The 21055-nt window shown below is 50.5% G+C and overlaps 1 protein-coding gene and 1 pseudogene across 1 annotated transcript in view; one reads left to right on the plus strand and one right to left on the minus strand.

Annotated features, from left to right (window-relative positions):
* COL23A1 (collagen type XXIII alpha 1 chain) overlaps window positions 1–21055 on the minus strand; it is a 319908-nt gene that overhangs the window by 70589 nt on the left and 228264 nt on the right. The window contains exon 3 of the mRNA XM_058547505.1: window positions 4013–4057. Coding sequence (XP_058403488.1) covers window positions 4013–4057 — 45 coding nt within the window. The remainder of the gene's footprint in view (window positions 1–4012; window positions 4058–21055) is intronic.
* Window positions 5174–21055, plus strand: part of LOC131399732 (small ribosomal subunit protein eS8-like) — a 60854-nt pseudogene continuing 44972 nt past the window's right edge.

A 21055-nucleotide genomic window follows, 5' to 3' on the forward strand; every position in this document is an offset into this window, starting at 1 on the left:
TTTAAAATAATTTAAAGTGGCGACTATGGAAATTAGATCCTGCTCCTCCTTTTCAGGATTTGTTATTGTTACTCTTTGTTTGTTTAGTGGCTTTCCTGGACTAACTCTCTAAAGTGTGTATCCTTTGTCATGTGCAGCTATTGAATTCTCTGCTTGGTTAGCTTAATGGTGAGCCTAGACAGAGGTTTCCTTTAATGCTCTGATCCAATAAGTCTCCCACTCTGTGCCAAGGGGCTCTTTGTGTATGTTGGAGCACAACTTCAGTGTTCTGCCAGGTTACAACTCTGCTGTCACCTTCACTGCCTGCTGGAGCAGAGCAGGTCAGCTAGAGGTGAGGGACCGAGGTACTCCGCGGACATGCACGGAGCCCTGCACATGCATGTGCCTTCTAGATTCCCAGGATGTGCTGGAGCTTTTCAAAGCCCCTTTGGACAGCTCATCCCCTAGATTTTCATTTAAGTTTTTGAGTCAGCTTCTTGTTTGCTCCAGCTGGTATCACCACCACAGGCAGTTGTGATGTTAAATTATTGCTGCCGAGTGTTTTTGGCAAGCTCTCTGGAGATGGGGCTTTTCCCAGTGAGCGAGCCTGCATCCAGTCAAACAAAGACAAGTCCCGTGTGCACGCTTTTCTAGGGAGCTGGCAGACAGGTCAAACAGTGCCAACGCTCTGGGAAGGAACGTTCAGGAGCTTCAAGCCTGTTTTGCCTCCTCTAGCGGCTGCTACTTTTCACAGGTACTGTGGTAGCAAGGCTGATGGTTTTTTAAGGGTACCATGGGGCTGGGGAGATGGGCAAGCTAAAATGCTTCAAACCTCACTGTTTTTAGCAACATTCATAAGTTTTTCTTGAATAAACGTTTCTTGGGTTGTTGCAAGTCTTTCATAAATTATTCAAGAAGTGTTTCTTCCACTGGACGTTTAGAAAGGGTGTCTTGGGGCCAGAGAGGATAGAAACACTTAGCACTGAGACTGCTAGTCTAAGGCTACAGTTGTGGAGACCTGGTGGGCGCCTCCGCTTGTCTCTGCAGGTTTGGTACAGGCACAGCCAAGCAGCATGCAAACGCTTCATCCCCGTCTCTTCCCACCTCCTAACGCTTCATCCTGCATTTGCCCACCAGTCTCTCTCTCCCTCCCTCCTCCCTTTGCTCCCCTCTTCCCATCAGCAAGCATTTATTGACCATCTCCTGATGGCCTGGGGGCCCAGCCCCCACCCTGAGAAGCCCATGCTCTGGTGGAGGAGAAGGACAAGTTTGTAGAGCAAGCCACCACAACCAAGTGCAGGAAATGCTGGGAGAGAGGGAGGTATCTGGGGCTGAGGGAGGTGAGGAGAGTGATGAACACTCTTGGGGAAAGAGGTGTCTAGAAGGAGAAAGGATCCTTCCCAAGGTCCCTAGCAAGAAGACCCCAGAGTGCAAGGGCAGTGCTAGGCTTCCCCAGCTGAGAGATGGGCCAGTGGGGAAGTGAGAAATCCATTCCATTACGATGGAGATGCATAAACACTGCAGGGCCATGGAGGCATCTTCCAGACAAAGGCTCCCACTAGGAGCTAGAGAGGACTCCTCCCCAAGGTAGGCAGGGTCAGCTCTGTCTGCAGGTCTGCAGTAGCCACAGGAATGTATCTCAGCCAGATTACTGGCCCACAGGGCCAAAAGAGCCTTTCTCCCTGGGTCACAGGAGAAGCTCTTGTTTGTACAAGGGAAGGCGCCAGAGCCAGGATGTCCATGTGCGTGAAACTATCTCAAAATAAACACGAGGCCCAGCCAAAGCTAAGCAGAAAGGGACATCTGCTCTGTGCTGCTCACAGTTCTCTGACAGACAGAGAATCAGGACACCACTGGGAAAGGCAGAGAAGGGGAGGAGGTGCTGCCCACCCCTTAGATAAGGCACTTCTCCTCGTGAAGCCTCAGTTTCCTTATCTGCAAAATGGGGATAATAACATATTCATCTGTTTGCAGGGCTCTGTGAGGCTCACAGGAGATGAAGGACTGAAAGGACCCAGTGCAGTGTTAGAGGCCCAGTAAGTCCTCGTCTTTCTTTGACTTTTAGATTGTTGTAAACTAGAGTCATAATTCTAATGAGTTTTTGAGTAAATTGAGTAATATTATATATTGTCCTAAAAAAAGTCAGTATGTATTCCTCATACCCTTCTAAAAAGGATGTCAGGAGCTTACAATAAAAGGCAATAAAAGCTTTTACGAGGAAGAAATGAGAACTGAGTGGTGACGTGTGTATTTGGCAGGCTGGCGGTGCTGACGGTGGGGGGAGGGTGGGTGGTGGTGATTACACACAAAATCCGTAGCAATCAAATACAAAACAGCCTTCAGCTTCTGGAAGTCAAAGCAAACAGAGAACCATAAAGGGCATTTCCTACCAGTGAACACGAGGGAGTTTATCCGCAAGCCATCTTTATAACGAACTAGAAGATGCAAGCACACAGTGGGCAAGAAGCCCATGCCCAGCACCAGGGAGAAGAGTCTGAGGTTCAGAGAGAAGCTGCCCCACTACCCCTGGGCCCAACTGGTCCGGGGTCCTGGTGGTGGGCCCCTCTGGCATCACCACCACACCCTTCTTGTGAAGTTGCTTAGGGGCTGAGCATGTGTGCATTCATTCATTCATTCATTCATCCACTGTTTTGTGCATTTACATTCCCGGAACCTGCTCTGTGCAATAGCCCCCAGCCAGAGAGGTTAGAGAAGGCTTTTTGGAGGAGATGCTTGAGCAAGACTTACAGGACAAAGTGTAATGAACTTGGGGTAAGAGTCCAGGTAGAGGAGAAGGCATTCTGTGCAGGGGAGGATGTAAGAGTGCAGGCTCAGAGTGGGAAAGCCCTGGACCCCCACAGTGAGGCTGGAGGTGGGGGACACAGTGGGAGGAGTGGTGAGAGCGGAAGAGGCTGTGGTGGTGAGGACAGAGAAGGGCGCATGGGTCCAAGATGTACTGAGGAGGAGATGGACTGGGACTTAGTGTGGGAATGGGGAAGGGAGGGATCAAAGATGATGCCCAGGTGTCTGCACAGGGAAGCGGGTGGCTGATGTCGCCTCCCTGAGACAGGGGGCTGGAGGAGAGGAGGTTGGGGGAGGTGCTGGGTTCAGTGGGGCAAGAATGTCATCAGAATCATGGGGGAGCCAGAGCCTCTGGGGTGGGACAGAGGAGAGAAGAGGGTCAAGGGCAGATTCATCTAAGAGGCAAGCGGGGTCCTATAGAAAAGGCAAAGAAGAAGGGGTCAGAGATGTGGGAGGAAACACAGGCCAGAGCTGAGCTGGGAATACTGGCGGGGGGAGGTCCAACAGTGCGGGTCACGGAAGATAAAGACAGCAACGCATCTGTGGCATAGCCATGAGGAGGTCAGCTGTGACTTTGGCCAAGAAGATGAAAGTGGGGTGACAGTGAAAAGAGACTGGAGGGGCTGGGATGAATGGAAGGCAAGGTGGAGGAGCTGGAGCAAGGGTTGGGGTGTGTGGACGCCTCTTAGGGAAGCTTCACTGAGAGTCGGGGGGAAGTGGATGTGCAGAGTGAGTGCATTGTGTGTGAGATGCAGATGGCGGGAGGGAGACTGGCGGTGACTCTAGGTGAGTCTGCAGGTCGTATGGAAGGAAGGTGAAGAGTCTCCTCCTGGTGGCTCTGCCAAGGGAAGGACAGGCCAAGTCTGGGCACACACAGGAGAACCATCGTATTGTGTTGAGGAACCCATGGTAGAGACTGTGGGCTGGTGGAATCACCATCAATTCCCACAAAGAGAGGAGGCCGTTTCAGAGTGGGAGACTAGAGACTTAGGCTGATAATGAGATTCAAGGAGTGGCCAAGGGCACAGAGGGCATTGTCACTGGAATTGTGGATGTCAGGAAGCACTGCGGCCCTGGGGACGGTGGCTGGAAGTGGAACGGAGAGAAGACTGGCTGGGTTCGAGGGTCCTGAGTTATGGGATGGTACCGGGATTGGCACCTCCAGCCAGGTCCCAGGTCAAGGGCAGACTTCCAGGCCTAGGTTTAGGAACTGAGAGAACCTGGGACTCACCGGGATCGCCTCTTCTTCCAGGCTTGCCGCGCCGTCCAGTGGGGCCTAGACAGGAAAACAAGGACACACTTGTTGAGAAGGGAAGCCAGTGGGCTTGGGCACAGCCTGCCTGCTGCTGGCCCACCTGCCCACTCCGGAGTAGCTCCTGGGGGCAGCCTGCCCATCACCTGCTGGCTGGAGGAGGGGAGAGGAGTGGGGAGAAACCAGGTCTCCTGCCCTCCCTCGCCCCTGCTCCCCTGGATGCTCTCTGTTGGCTGCTCCCTGTTGGCTGCATTGTCACCCCTCACTCACTCACTCAGTTACTCAATTATCTGTTCATCTGTTCATTCACTAGTGCTTCCCCAGTCAAAAAGATTCACTACCTGGAATCTCTTGAAGCAGAAGAGTTTGCAGCTGAGAAACTTCAGACTTAGGAGAAAAATAAGGCTGAGGGTGGGAGTTATCTTATGAAAGCCCTGACAAATGGTTTTTAATAGTCACTGAACTAAAACAGCAGAGACAACACACCACATAAAGGCACTGTGACGGCATTTCAAAGGCACCGTCCTGTCCATCTACCGTCCTACCTTCCTTGCTAGACCTTTGGTACCTCCCTACCCCACAGCTCGAGGGAGGCGCTTATAAGTGTCTCATGATTTACTGCAGATGATGGGCCCGCCAACGCACAGTCTTTTCAGTATCTAGTCCTCCGTCCCCATGTTTTAAGCCTTTCTGAATTTATGATGCAGACCATCCTGCCTGGCCTTCTCCCCGTCCGCCCATGTCGGCCCCGAGACCCGAGTGACCGCGACGCCGAAGGAGAGGGCTCTGGGTAACGAACGCCGTCCAGCCCTCTGCCCCGAGCCCGAGGTCCGGCCTTCGCTCCGCCCTGCGCCCAGCGCCCAGCTCAGCTCGCCCTGGGGGTGGAGGGCTGAGGCCGGCCAGCGCTCGCTCGTCCCCGTCCTCGCGCCCGTGGCCTCTCCTCGCGCTCCCTGCAAACATCCCTGAGCCCCTTCGTCTCCGCTCAGCCCCTGTTTTCACTGCTTCTTAGGTGAGCTACCCCCGGTTCTTCCTTCCTTGTCTCAGGGGCCAGAGGAAAAGGTATGCGCAGTGAGGCTGTGTGTACTAGACCGCAACTGTAGACAGCACTTTATACCCCTGTCTCTCGTGCCCACCCACTGCATGCCGGGATCCGGGCTGGGCCGGCAGGCAGAAGAGCGGCAGGCTGGGGCCGCCAGGTGGCGCAAGCGTTACAGTGCGCTGCGGCAGCCCGGGGTTCCCCGGTTCACATCCGCGCGCGCACGTACGCACCGCTTGTCAGACCATGCTGTGGCAGTGTCGCATATAAAGGGGAGGAAGAGGGGCACGGATGTTTCCTCAGCAAAAAAAGAGGAGGATTGGGGGATGTTAGCACAGGGCTGATCTCCTCACACACACAAAAAAGAAGAACCACAGGCTATGACTATTACAAGGCACTGCTCTTTTCCGTAAAAGTTCACCTTAAAACCCCTCAAAAATTCCCAGAACAACCAGAGAGGAGAGGCAGAGACTGGCCAGGACTCAGGTCTGAGGCAGGCTGGTTTACTGAAAACCTTGTGTGGGTTTCCCTCTTTCCTTCTTGTTTTCCAGCAGGTGGTCAGGCCCATTTGTGCGCCCCTGGCCCAGGACTGGGAGAGGGCAGAAAAGCAGAGGCGGCCCCGGGTGAGCAGTGCTTTTTGTTGAGGGGGAGTCCTGGATGGAGAGGAGGAAGAGCCTCTGAGAAAAAGAGAGAGGAGACATTCGTCAGCATGGGGAGGGAGCCCCTCAGTGCTATGTTAGGCTTGAGACCCGGAAACCTCTGCAAGCCTGAGGAGGAGGTGACGAGGAATTTCAGCCTTGTGGACTGGGGGCGTGAGGTCAGGATGGTTACACAAAATTTAAAAATGAGAAACATACTATTTCTTGCATTCCTGAATTTGTAATTAAAAATTTTTTTTACTGTGGTCAAAAACACATAAAATTTACCATCTTAGCCATTTTTAAGAGTTCAGTGCGGTAATGTTAACTACATGCACGTGGTTGTGCAACAGTTCTCTAGAGCTTTCTCATCTCGCAAATCTGAGACTCTGTATCCATCGAACAGCTCTCCCTCCCCCTGCCCAGCCCCAGGCAACCACCATTCTACTTTCTGTCTCTACAAGTTGCCTATTTTGGATATCACATAAGTAGAATCACATAGGATTTGTCTTTTTGTGACTGGCTTGTTTCCCTTAGCATAATGTCCTCAAAGTTCATCCGTGTTGTAGAATGTGACAGTTTCCTTCTTTTTTAAGGCTGAATAACAGGCCATTGTATGTATATACCACATTTTCTTCATCCACAAGCAGTATTGCTGGATCATATGGTAGTTCTATTTTTAATTTTTTGAGGAAGCATCATACTGTTTTCTATAGTGTCTATACCATTTTACATTCCCACCAACAGTGCACAAAGGTTTCAATTTCTCCATTTCCTTCCCAACACTTTTTATTTTCTGTTTTTTTGATAGTGTCCATCCTAATGGGTATGAGGTTATATCTCATTGTGATTTTGATTTGCATTTCCTTAATAATTAGTGATGTTGAGCATCTTGTCATATACCTGTTGGCCATTTGCACATCTTCTTTGGAGAAATGTCTATTCAAGTACTTTGCCCATTTTTAATTGGATTTTTGTTGTTGTTGAGTTGTAGGAGTTCTTTATATATTCTAGATATTAACTCCTTATCAGGTATATGGCTTGCAAATATTTTCTCCCATTCTGTAGGTTGCCTTTTCACTCTGTTGTTTCCTTTGCTGCACAGAAGTTAAGTTTGATGTAGTCCAATTTGTCTATCTTTGCTTTCGTTGCCTTTTAACCTTTGCCTTAATTTTTGTATGTGGTGTAAGGTAAGGGTCCCACTTCATTCTTTTGCATGTGGATCTCCAGTCTTTCCAGCACCACTTGTTGAAGAGACTGTCTTTTCCTCCTGTGCAGCCTTGGCGCCCTGGTTGAAGATCATGTGACCATGTAAGTGATGCAGCCCTGAGTCCGAGAGTGAAATCCACGCCAGTTACACAGCCCTTGACTTTTCCCGACACCAGACACAGACCTTGAGCTTCGTGCTGGCATCGCCTGGGACTATGCTGACTTGGTAAGGCCAAGATTCTGACCCTGTAACAGACAACAGCTCCTCACACTGGTGAGGGATTTACAAACTATGAAGCGCCTCCAGGTCCACGATCTCAGCTGAGGCCCGCAACACCCACACTGCTTGGCCAATGGTCAACCTGACATCTCCACCTGGGTGTCCCACCAGCATCAGGCCGGTCATGGCCAAAACATACGTCCTGATCTCCTTCCCGGCTCCTGTGTGGGGCACTGTCAGCCTGGAAACCTTGTGGCTGCCTGGTGTTAGGCCTTTTCTCCTCTCTGGGCACATCTGTTTTTAGGGTGAGTGAGGGTGTGGGAACAGGAACCCCATTGGCACACGTAGCATCACACTCCTCTGGTTGTAGGAGGAAAAAGGCCCAGCTTTCACTCATAAGGCCCAGCGAGCCAGTCCCTGGCTTGTCTCAGGCCCCAGGCTGAGGTGTGAGATATGGCAGGAGAGGCCCATGCGTGGGAGAGTCAGCCAGGCTCTTCCTGGATCTGAAAGCACCATGGTTTTCTGATGGCCATTACTGGGTATGACTATAAAATTCTCCATCTGCTTAACTCAAGCCAGATGAAGACATTTGCCTTCACTGAGGTAGCGGAACTGATGGATTTGTCTGGGTGGTTCTCCTGGGTGGCATGGTTAGGCAGAAGGCCCAGTGAGGAGGGAGCCAGGGTGTCACTGAGCGCCCAGGGCCTGCGGGGCTGTAGGCCTGGCAGGCTGGACAGGACTCCCAACTGAAAGGGCGTAAGTGGAGACAGAGAATGAGGCTACTGCTCATGAGCCCTCTCCAGGGCCAATTCAAACCAGATCTTGGAGGCTTCTGTGTGAACAGCTCACAAACTGACAACTGATCAACTCTTTATTCCGAGATTCAACGTGTCCCAACCGAAACTCATCTCTCAATTCCCCCCGTGCTTCCCCACAGGGTTCCCTTCTCACGTAAGTGCGGGAACCACCAGTACCCACGTAGCCTAGCCATAAACCACTTGGGAGTTGTCCTGTCGCATCCTCCTGGCCCCCAGACTCCTTCCTCCTCCGCATCAGGCGCACGCTTCCCCAAGCCCAGTCTCTCCTCTACCATCCACATTTTCTTCCATGCCTGATTTCTCCCCCTCCTAACAGAAGGTAGTTCGCTGAAGTGTATGGTCTGCATCTCATGCAGCTCTGTGTCCCCAACTCCTGGCATGGGGCAGGACCCAGTGACATTTGTTGAGAGAAGGAAGAAGGAGGGAGAGAATGGATGGGTAAGGAAGCCTAAGGTCCCTCTTCACCATTTCCTGGCATTCTCTTTAAAAGACTGTCAAACCTAACAAGATCCACGGCTTAAAAGAGACACAGGACTACTATATGATCCAGCTATGTCACTTCTGGGTGTTTATCCAAAGAATACTCATTCAAAAAGATATTTGAATGCACTCCGATGTTCATTGCAGCATTATTCACAAGAGCCAAGACTTGGAAACAACTTCAGTGCCCACCAACGGATGAATGGATAAAGAAGATGTGATGTATATATACAACGGAATACTACTCAGCTGTATAAAAAGATGAAATCTTGCCATTTGCGACAACATGGATGGACTTTGAGGATATTATGCTAAGTGAAATAAGTCAGATGGAGAAAGACAAATAACATATGATTTCACTCATATGTAGAAGATAAAAACAAACCAACACATAGACACAGAGAACAGATTGGTGGTTACCAGAGGGGACGAGGGATGGGGGAGGGTAAAAGGGCACACGTGTACGATGACAGATGGTAATTAGACTTTGGGTGGTAAACACGATGTAGTCTACACAGATATTGAAATATAATGATGTACACCTGAAACTTATATAATGTTATAAACCAATGTTACCTCAATAAAAAAAAAAAGACCATCAAATATAACAAGATCCACAGCTTAGAAGAGAGGCAGGACTACGTGGTTTGATGGGCACAAGCCGTTGAGACGGGGGGTGCATTCTGCCCTCCTTCCTCCCCCACAAGGAAGGCAGAGGTTGCGAGGCCTGCCATGCTTGGCCAAACAGAGGCCCTGGGGGAGGGGAAATGCCAGAGGTGAGTTCCACGCTGACTGCTGGGCTCCCAGTCTGCTGCTTTTGCAAATGGAGAGGTCAATCACACGTGAGGCCTGGATTGTAGAACTTGCATGGGGAATGCGGGAAGGACAGCCCTCCATGAGTTTCTAGACTATCAGGTGCTAAGGGTCAGCCATGGGCAGCAAGCTTGGTTTAGCATCTCCTGGGCACCCGGCCGGCTACTCATCCAGTGAACATGAACTCGGGACTCTCTGTGCTCCAGGTCACCTGCTGCTCATCCAAAGAGCTCATCTATTCTCCTTACAGCCCTTTGAAGAAGGCGCTGGTATCCCCTGTACGGAGGAGAGCTCTGAAGCTAAGCGAGGTGAAAAGACTTGCCTAAGGCCACATAGCCGCTAACTTGGGGAGCCTTTTATGATCAGTTTGTGGTTCTGAAGGTGCAAAGACAGTTGTGGCCAACATGCTGAACCCCTGGGCAGGCAGCCTTGACGACAGGAGTGGTGGTCCCCCTGGGGCAAGCAGCAGAGCAGACTGGGGCTGCGACCTCTGCCTCCACCTAGGCTGGCGCTGCCCCTGGGCATGGGGGCTAGGCCTGCAGCAGATTGCCCGCACCTTCCAGGAATAGCCGGGCCGGCTGGCTGCAGCTAAGATGTTCTCCTAACAAGCAAAACCAGGCCCCCGGCCCAGTGGTTCGCCCCAGAGCTTTCTCCTTGCTGGTTTTCTTTTCCTTCCTTTCTGCAGTGGAAGACTGTCTCCCACCACCGGCACAGACTCAGAAACTCAGCCTGCCCTGGAAGGCAGCTGGGAGTCTGTCTTGATCGACCTGCTCATGTATAGATGGGGAAACTCAGGCTGTGAGGGAGAGGACAGGTCTTGCCCAAGGATGCTGCTGGAAAAACCGTCCCAGCTGCAGAGTCTGTGGGTATTGAAGACCAGCTTGGCCATTCTCCCACTGCCGTGTGGGATCCACATGGCTCTGGGTCGGGGGCTGGCAGCTGTGGGGACCCCAGTGTGTCACAGCAGGTGCTGCCATAGTGGCATCTGTGAAGCTTCCTTCCAGGGGCCGTGGGCAACAGATACCAACAAGGGGATGCTGGCACAGGAGGGGAAAAGACGTGACATTGATATGGAAGCTGTTTACCCTGAGCAAGTGATTCAATCTCTCTGAGCCTTGGCTTCCCAACCCACGGGGATGAAAGTTCAGGGGTGGAGGCAGCTTCACCTGCTTGCAGAGCTGTTAAACAGACGAGCTGGCAGCAGACACAGCAGCTTGAGGGCACAAAAGAGGGGCCTATTTGGGACCCCAGAAGATAACTGGCTGGAGGGGCCTCTGGCTCATCAGAATCTGGAGCCCTGATGTAAACGGGTTCTCGTGTGTCCCCTAAGGTGGTAAAGCCTGAGGCAGTGGCTACACTGCAGCAACTCTGTGGGGAGGGCTGGAGTCCAGATGCTGACCGAGCCTCAACTACATGCTGGCCTTGAGCCCACAAGGGCAAGGCCACTCTGGGGCTTTTCCATGTCCCTAATCACTGTCTGCCTGTGGACCTGGGAATCAGGATGCAGAGGCTGAGTGGTCTGGGAATGGGATTTCTCAAAGAAGTCCTGAGGTTTCAGCACAGCATGGGCGGGCAAGGGCCCCAGCTTGCTGCTAACTGCTCAGGATGCCCATGACAACCGCCTGCTCACGAGAGGACGCCAGGAGGATGGTGTTCTCAAGCATGGTTCAAAGCCACATAAAATGGAACCATTTCTAATTCATAAAAATCTCATCTCTAGTTGGGCTGGAGAACTCGCACCGCTGACCAACCACGGAGTGGGGGCCCCGAACCCCAGCAGGCTCCGTCAGACCCCTCCTCTGGCAATGCCTGCCTTATTGCTGCCCTCTTACAAGCCTGGGGCCACCCTGCCCCAGCTGGGCTGTGTAGGGGACAGCCTGACCAGGCCCCTCCCTCTCCCTCTTCCCCTGGGCTCTGGCCAGTCATTCAGCCCTTGGCCCTGCCCCCATTTCTCCCTTCTGCCAGCCCTAAAGGCAGGGGCTTTTGGGCAATTTATACACAATTTGAACTTATACACAGTTCTGGAAAGTGCTTTAATCCCTCTCCACTCTTTTCTCCCTAAAGACTGGAGAAACTGAGGCTCAAGGAAGTCAAGAAATGCTCCCAGACACAACAGACAAAAGGCGGAAGCAACCCAAATGTCCATCGATGGCTGAATGGATAAGCAAAATGAGGTATATACACATGCTGGAACATTCTTCAGCCTTAAAATAGGACAGGCTGGGGCCAGCCCAGTGGCATAGTGGTTAAGTTTGCTCATTCCACTTTAGTGGCCTGGGGTTTGTGGGTTTGGATCCTGGGTGCGGACCTACGCATTGCTCATCAAGCCATGCTGTGGCGGTGTCCCACATACAAAATAGAAAAAGATGGGCACAGATGTTAGCTCAGCAACAATCTTCCTGAAGCAAAAAAAGAGGAAGATTGGCAACAGATGTTAGCTCAGGGCTAGTCTTCCTCACCAAAAAAAAAAAAAAAGAAGGACATTCTGACACATGCTACAACATGGATGAATCTTGAGGACATTATGCTAAGTGAAATAATCCGGTGAATAAATGTGAATATATCACACAAAAGGACAAATACTGTATGATTCTACTTATATGGGGTCCCTAGCATAGTCAGATTCATAGTGACAGACAGTAGCATGCTCCAACATTGGCCATCCTTTCTCCTGGCTGGGGGAGGTCAGCCACAGTGTCCAGCTGCATTTGGGGCAGTATTATTTTTTAAACAGCTTTACTGAGATATAATTCACATACCATACAATTCACCCAATGGTTTTTGTTTTATGACATTATATTTAAAAAAATTTAAATTATTTTTTTAAATTGTGGTAATATATTATACAATTTACCATCTTAACCATTTTTAGGAGTACACTTCAGTGGCATTAAGCACATTCACACTGTTGTGCAACCATCACCACCATCTATCTCCATAGCTCTTTTCATCTTGCACAACTGAAACTTTGTCCCCATTCAACAATAACTCCTCATTCCCCCTCCCCCAGGCCCTGGCAAACACCCTTCTCCTTTCTGTCTCTATGAACCTGACCACTCTAGGGACCTCATATAAGTAGAATCATACAGTATTTGTCCTTTTGTGACTGGATTACTTCACATAGCACAGTGTCCTCGAGGTTCATCCATGTTGTAGCATGTGTCAGAATTTCCTTTCTTTTTAAGGCTGAATAATATTCCATTGTATTTATACAATACATTTTATTACATTATTTTTTTAAATGTTGGTAAAAAATATATAACATAAAATTTGCCATTTTAACCACTTTTCAGCGTACAGTTCAGTGGCGTTAAGCACACTCAAAATGTTGTGCAACCATCACCACTATCTAGTTCCAAAACTTTTTCATCCATTCCAAAAAAGAGATATTGTACCCATTAAGCAATAACATCCCATTCCCCTCTCCCCAGCCCCTGGTAACCTCTAATCTGCTTTCTGTCTATGAATTTGTCTATTCTAGATATCTAGATATTTCACATAAGTGGAATCATATAGTATTTGTCTTTTTGTATCTGGTTTATTTCACTCAGCATAATGTTTTCAAGGTTCACCCATGCTGTAACATTGTTATAGACTGAATGTTTGTGTCCCCCTAAAATTTACACATTGAAATCCTAACCCCAACGTGATGGCATTAGGAAGTGGGCCTTTGGGAGGTGATTAGGTCACGAGGGTGGAGCTCTCATGAATGGGATTAGTGCCCTTATAAAGAGACCCAGAGAGCTCTCTCGCCTCTTCTGCCATGTGAGCACACAAGAAGATGGCCACCTATGAACCAGGAAGCAGGCTCTCACCACACACCGAATCTGCCAGTGCCTTGATTTTGGACTTCCAGCCTCCAAAATGATGAGAAATAAATTTCTGTTGTTTAAGCCACTCAGTCTGCGGTATTTTTGTTATAGAAGCCCAAACAGATTAAAACAAGTACTATCAGAACTTCATTCCTTTTCATGGCTGAATAGTATTCCACAGTGTGTCTATACCACTGAATGTATATTTTGTTTATCCTGTCATCTGTGATGGACACTTGGGCTGTTTCCACCTTTGCTAATGATGCAGTGAACACTGGTGTGCAAGTGTGTCTCTTGTAGTCCCTCCTTGCATTCTTCTGGGTATATATCTAGGAGTGGAGTTGCTGGGTCACATGGTAACTCTATGTTTAGCTGGGCAGCATTTTTTCTTTCTGGTGGAATAGAGGGTCTTCCTGTACCTGTCGTCCCTCTTCATTCCTGGTCCCCTTGGGAGAAGCTGGTCCCCCTCCCTCTCCCTCCCAGTCTCTCTGGGATCACAGGCCTGCCCTGCTGGCCATCCCTCCGGAGCGGCTGTGGAAGGGCATAAAGCTCAAAAGATTAATTTCATCCTTTATACCTTTGTAAACAAGACAAACAGAATCCCTCCCGTCAGAAAGCCTGTCTTCTGAAGAGGAAAGATGGTATTTTTGTCCTAGAAATTCTGCTTTTACTGGTATGGCCCGGAGCAAGTGGTTTCCTGCCTTGGAGCTTCCGTTTCCTCACCTTCAGAATGGAGATAGTGACCTCAGTTCTCAAGGTCGTTTGAGATGAGCTGAGATAACACATGACATTTAACCTCTCAGACCCTCAGCCTCAAGTAGGAATTTGAATACCCACCCCCTATGTGGTCATTCTTGAAACACCCCCTGGAGGCCCTGCAGGCCCTGGGGACCCCATGATGGACCAGGCATGGGTCCTGTCTCTGGGTTCCATGGGCCAGTGACACCCATCCATGGAGGCGCTAACCACGACACAGGCTGATATCCCGACGCTGTGCCACCAGCGGGACCACTCCACGGCACACTGCCCCTGCAAGCTCAGCTGTGTTCATTGCCCTCCCTCTCTGTGCCACTCTTCCTTGTGCCTGGAAACTGGCCTCTAGGACGTGCTCGATTGCCCCTTCCTCCCCACAGCTGTCTGGAGTGGAAGGAGGCTGGGCAGGGCAGAGGTGTGCTCCCTGGCTGGATGGGGGTGGAGGACGTGGGACGGCGTGTGGCACTGCCTGAGTGGGGTGGCACTGTGGGAAGGGGCCTGTAGTCTGGGGTAGCTGGGAGGGATGTGGGCAGGCCAGCTGTGTGTGGCCATCAGGGTCCCCGAGACCCACTTGGCCCCCAGGATCGTGCCTGCGGTGACATTGGGGACTGCCTGAGGTGTCTCCCATCTGCTCAGACCACAGTCTGGCCAGAGATGCTCGGATGTCCCCAGACACAAGTGGACCCCTTTTTTCCCTCCTGAGGTGCTGTGCTGGTCCAGCAGGGGCTGGCCTTCCTCTGGAGGGTGCTCCCTGGGCAGGGGCTGTGGGAGCACCACCCGGGAAGCTGGGAGCCCACTGCTGAGAGCAGCAGCTCCACTCTGCAGGCCCTAGGTCCTGCATACAGCTCGACGTCAGGCTTCTGCAATGGGGAGATGTCACCACAAATTCGGCCATTCCCAGAGCTCCGGAGTGGGGTGCTGGAATGCTGCGGGAAGCAAGGGAGGGGGGTCCTGCTTGTGGACTTCCATGGGCCAGGCATTGTGCTGGGAGTTGCACAGATGTTTGCTCATCTATTCTGCTCAGCACCCTTGCCAGGGAGGTGGCATCTACCCTACCCTGCAGATAAAGTAAAAGAGGATCAGAGAGAAGGGACTTGTCATCCAGCTGGTGTGTGGCAGAGCTAGGATTCAAACCCAGTTGTGTCTAATTCCAAAGCACTTGCCTTTAAAATAAATTAAATAAATACATAAATAAATAAATAGGACTGCCCAGGCCTCTCCTAGCTATTCAGATGCAGTCATTTGGCCACAGATCCCACACACAAGCAGCTCCTTTTTCATGTGAGGTCCTGTACTGCTCTGTGGGGGTGGGAGGGCTGGGGTTACTCTGGAAAGCACTCGAGGGTTCTCGCCCCCCACACCCAGTTTCAGATTCAGTGGGGCTGGAGTAACCCAAGAATTTGCATTTTTAAGAAATTCCCAGGGGATGCTGTTGCTGCTGGTCCAGGAAACACACTTGAAAACCAATTAGTGGGCCCGGCCCCATGGCTGAGTGGTCAAGTTCCGTGTGCTCTGCTTTAGCAGCCCGCGTTCAGATCCCGGGCACAGACCTATACCACTTGTCAGTGGCCATGTTGTGGAGGCATCACACGTACAAAGTAGAGGAAGGCTAGAACAGATGTTAGCTCAGGGCGAATCTTCCTCAAGCCAAAAAACAAAACAAGACAAAACCAAAAAAAAAAACACAACAGGTTTCTTTTCTCCTTCTTTCTCTTTAAATATTATCATCTTTCTTACAAAACATTTCAAGCCTCACGTACTTTTCACGCTGCCATGTTGCTTTCTGTGTGCTCAAGGGGTGGGAGGTTGGAGCCGAGCTGTGAGTTTACAAACCTGGGGACCCCAGTGCTGGGCTCATAGACCACCAGAAACGATTTCTACTACTGCTAGGACCACTGCGGTGCACATTTTCTGAGCATCACTGTGGGCCAGGTGCTGCTCTGAACTGTCACATCAATCCTCATGTAACTTTCACAGCCACCCTCTACCTCATTCCATTGAGGAGGAAACTGGACCTAGAGAGGGCAAGTCACTGGCTTGAGGTCACACAGCATCAAGTGGCAAGGCAAGGATTCAGTCCAAGGAGCTCTGGTGTCTCAGAATTCACGCTCTGAGGCACCAGGCTATTCTGCCTCAGGATTAGATGAGATGAGACAGAAGCCTCTCACCAGTTCTAGTGGAAACTGGCTGAACAGCCTAAACCAAAGTCCTTATCCCCTGCCCCCACCCCATTTCTCTGTCTGAATTCCCAGTCTCTGTGAACTGCATCACCATCCACCCAGGAGTCCCCGGGAGTGAGGGGGGGACCCATCCTGTCCACACTTCCTGAGCACCACCTCCAAATAGAAAAGGCGACAAAGCTGCCACTCTACGCGGCTGACCGTGCCTCGGCCCTGTCCTGGTGTTTCGCATGTATTACTGTGAACCTGACAACAGCCCCACGAGGTGGCACTACTATTATCCCCATTGTACAGATGTGGAACTGCACCCCTGAGAGGTCGAGTAACACGCCCCAAATCACAGAGTAAGAAAGAAAGAACCAGAGTCTGCCCCTCTCTGTCCCCACTGGGTCCCCTCTAGCATCTCTCCACGGTGGGGGGCACAGCCTTCTCCCTGGCTCCTCTCCCTTCTCTTGCTGCCCTCCTCTCATTCTCAACCCTGAAGTCAGGGTGGGCCTTCAAAGCCACACATTTGATCTTGCCACTTCCCTTTAAAGCCATCCACAGGCTCCCCACTGTCCTTGGGACACAGTCTGAGCTCCTTGGCCAAGGCCCTTCCAGGCTGACTCAGGCTGCCCTCTCTGGCTTGCTCTGCCCACCCCTACTTGTCCTCCATAAATCACTCCTGGCCCACCTTTTGTCAGAACACCTGGCCCGGAACACACCATGACCCCTGAGCTGTGTTGCTCATATCTCCAATGTTCTTTCTCCCATTTCTTGCCAGGAAAACTCGTACTCATCCTTCAAGACCCAGCTAAGACATGAACCCTCCTCTGGGAAGCCTTCTTGGCTGCCCTTTGTTGGGCCAGGAATATTTACTGGCTACAGTACTTATGCACTGGGATGGAGCTGTCTGCCCATCTGTCTCTCTGCTGGACTGTGAGCTCCACAGAGCAGGGACCACGTCTGATTTGCCTTGGTTCTCTGAGAGCCTGGCCCAGGCTCAGGCCAAATTCAGCCAAACTGGACTAAGACGGATGGACCACTGGACCAGCGACCATGCAAAGAGAGGGTGTCTATCAGCGGCTTGTGTCTAGGTCTGATCTTTGCTGGGCATTGGGAAGCAGAGATGTATCTTTTCTTCTTTCTTGTTTAGCACCTGTGTCTGACCCCCTCTGCCCACTGGGGTGGGAAAACACCAGTTTATGAACCAAGGGCGAGCTGCCACGGCCTTTCTAGCTTGGGCTGTTGGAAACCACTGGGAGTGGGTCTGGTCCTGGTAAACCACTCTCCAGGGAGAGCCCTGAGCCCCCAGATAATTAGCCACATATGTGTGGAAGACAGGCCTGTTTCTTCCCCCAAGGATTTATGAGAAGGGGGAGTATTCTCATTGACCTCCATTTCAGGAAAGGCCTCTTTCTGGAACACTTGCTGCATATTCCATCAACAGTAAAGCACACATGCTCGCAGTAAGCCTGCTTGACATCGTCACAGCAGCATATGTTTCTTGTCTCATGTGCATTTTAGCACTTGCTTTAGGGGCTGCATATATTTCTGAAGGTCCCTAAACACAGCTCTGAGTAGAGCGCTTATAATTTACCCTTCATGAAAGCTGCCACTGCTCTTTCTAAACATACTTGGAAGTGGATTCAAAGCTTATTTAGAGAAAAAAATTTTTTTTAGTAGACAGAAAGAGTGTTTGTGAATTCTTTCTCCCAAGCCCTCCTCCCTGGGCCCTGGGGAACAGCTCCTTCAGCTCACAGACACTGAGCCTTCAGAGGAGCCCGCGAGTGCATGCAGGGCGTCTGTCCGCGTGGCGTCTCTCCAGTTCGTCCTCTGTTTATTCACCTGTTGTGCTGTTTCTGCCTCTGTCCCACCTTCTCTTTCTTTTCCTCCTACTCGTGCACTCTCACCTCATCATTATTCATCCATCCATTGACTCTTCCGTTGAAAAACTACTCAATAGTTTTGGGTGAATGAGGACTTTATTTATCCGTACAATCAAATATCCATCTGCATATTTGTCCATCCATTCATCCCTCCATTAAGTTATTCATCTTTGTTCATTTATCCTTTTGATCATCCATCTGTCCTTCTATCCATCCATCTATCCATCCATCCAGCATTAACCCACTCTGTGCCAGGCACCAGGGATACTCAAATGAGTACATCTGGTTCTTGCCATTGAGCAGCTCACAAGGAGCTGGGAGATGACATTCAAATAGCCAATTACAACAGGGCACGGGAAATGATCTTAGAGAGACATACAGGCGCTGTTCGGGCCTAGGGAAGGGGCACGGATGCCTGGGAACGGTTCTGGTCCGGAAGGGGAGATGGAGCCATCCACAGAGGGAAAACCTGCCCATCCTCTCTGTCTCCCAGAACCAATGGGCCTGCAGCTTAGGGCGAGCAGAGTCAACGGCCACTTCAAGGCCTGAAATTCTACCTGTGCCTTGCAGACATTTTCTGTCAGAAACAACCTTCTTGACTGGGCCCGCTCAGATCTGTCACTCTCTTAGAGATCCTGATAGCAATCCTGCATTTCCATCCTGCAGGGGAGGTGCTCAGGGCTCAGGAGAGGGGAAGGGCAGATAAGGAGCGGCAGAGCCTATGTCTCAGAGTTTGAGGGCTGGCAGTCACTCCGTGTAGCCTGCTGCAGCCGTTGTCCGATGGGTGGCACTGGATAGCACTGGCCACTGGCCTCTCTGCTCCCACTCTGAAGGCTTCCAGGGTGCTTGGGATCTGGGCCCGATTGCTTGGAGTCAGGGTTCTCCCCGCACCCACATGTCCCAGAGCTAACCAGACACCCCTGGCAGGTAAGTTGTGATCTCTCTTGAGCCGAGTGCTCAAGGGCCCCAAGAAGCCCTGCTATTTCAGTGCCCCCCTTCTCCTAGTCCCAGGCCAGGCGCTGAGGACGAGGACCCCGCTTGCACAGCAGGGACCACGCATGCCAATTCCAGGCCTTGGGCTCTGGATCCTGCAGAGAGAGTGGCCGTGGTCCACAGGGCCATGATCCTTCAGAGAGTATTCTGGGAGCTGGTTTGACCAACACTGCCCTGCCTTGGCGAGGATGGCAGAGCGGTACTTCTGCGGGGCCTCAGAAAGGAAGAAATCATCTCATATTCGAGTCTTCACAGAAGTCTTTCTTTTTAGGCATGTTCAATTAATTTATTTAAATTTGGTGAAGACACACAACCTAAACCAACCCTAATCAATGTTAGTTCTAGGTGCTATAGAGGTAACCGAGGGATCTATTAAAATAAAAGGAGTCTGGTAGCTGAGGATGTGAGATGGAATGTATACAATTATCTCTACTATTTCCAGAACCCTGAGCTCCAAGAGCAAAGAGGTCAGGCGAGGAAACATCAGCAACAATATTTAGGAAGCTGGGAAGTAGACAAATGAGGGATTCCTGCCTGTGCAGAAATGGGACAGGCAGTTTTAAGCTGGCAATGTGGAAAGCTCAAGAGCACCCAGTCTGTGACGCAGAACCCCCAAAGCTCAGGAAGTCGCGGCGCCTATTACCTGATGAGCTAGAATCTAGACCAGGGGTCTCAAATTATGGCCCAAGGGCCAAATCTGGCCCACCGCCGATTTTTGTAAATGAAGTTTTATTAGGACACAGCCATGTCCATTCGTTCATGCACTGTCTATGGCTGCTTTTGTGCTACAACGGTAGAGCTGAGTAGCTGCAACTGAGATGGAATTGGCCCCTGATCTGGACAGCTGCCCTTCCTCAAGCTGGGCCAGCAGCTTGGGGAGAGCAGAGTCAACAGCCACTCCAAGGCCTGAAATTCCACCTGTCTTGCAGACGTTTTCTGCCAGAAGTTCATTTTCTGGAGAGAGGGGTGTATAGAGGAAAATAGAGAGGCTCTAGCCTGCAGGACACCAAGCGCAGTTGAGGGAGGGGTACCGTTAAGTGGAAGCTCACGCATGGAAGGTGGAGGCCCCCAGGTCTCTCCTTCCTCAGTGTGGCTCCCAGGACGCAGGAGGCTGGGCCTTTGCTTCCAGGCAGGAGATGGGAAGTCTCTTCCCAGAGGATCTGATGAGTCCAGGAGGAAGACTCAGCCAGCTCACGTCCCTGTGGAGCCACACTGAGCAGCCCCATCTGTGTCCATGGAGCTGCCTGTCGGCTTCTTAGGTTTTCACTCTGAAAAATGAGCCAAAGGGCTGCACATTTGAAGGAGACTCTTACATGAAAGATAGAGGGCAAAATAGAAGGAGAAAAGTAACTCAGAAGACACAGGTTTTCAAAAACAGAAAACTTAAAAAAACCCCATAATTAATATGTTCAGAGATAATGGTGGATATGATATCCATGAAACAAAATGAGGATGCTGTAAAAAAGGAATATTCAGAGAACGTTTACATAAAATTTCTTACAAAATAAAAATATGATAGATAGCAAAGATTAGAATTTCATTAGAAACAGAGTTGCGAGAGAAAGGTTGGGGCTAATCTCCAAGGAAGTAGAACAAGACGAAGAGAGGCAGAAAACAGGAGAGAAGGGATAAGAAAACCAGCATAGGAAATCAGCGTCAGTCCAGAGATTGTCCTCCCTCCCCCCAATAATGAAAACCTCAGAAAGAGAGAACAGGGAAATCTGGAGGGGAAATCACTAAAGAAATAATTTAAGAAACTTGGTTTTCTGAGAGTCCAGCTCAGTGAAAGAAAACAGACCTTTCTAAGGGGCTTCATCTTGAAATTTTAGAACACTGGGGTTAAGGAGAAGATCCCAAAAACTTCCAGAGAGAAAACAGCAGGTTTCATGCAAAGGACTGAGAAAAAAGGAAGGCTTTGGACTTCTGATAGATAATGCCTAAAACTGAAAAATCAAGAAGTTGCAGGATATTCATGTTGTTTAGAGGAAGGTGATGATTACCAACAGAAGCCCCACTATTTGTCAGGTACGGTGCCAGGGACTGGGGATAAAATGGGAGTAGGAGAGGCATAGCTACCCCTCATCACTACAGACGAGTTGGGGAGACAGGCATCAGCCCAATGATGTAGCAAATGACAAACTGGTAAGAGCTAGGAAGGAAAGGTACAGGGACCTCTTACAGTAGGTGCTGGGTGAACACGGC

Source organism: Diceros bicornis, chromosome 1 (genome assembly GCF_020826845.1).
Source record: "Diceros bicornis minor isolate mBicDic1 chromosome 1, mDicBic1.mat.cur, whole genome shotgun sequence".
Lineage (NCBI taxonomy): Eukaryota > Metazoa > Chordata > Mammalia > Perissodactyla > Rhinocerotidae > Diceros > Diceros bicornis.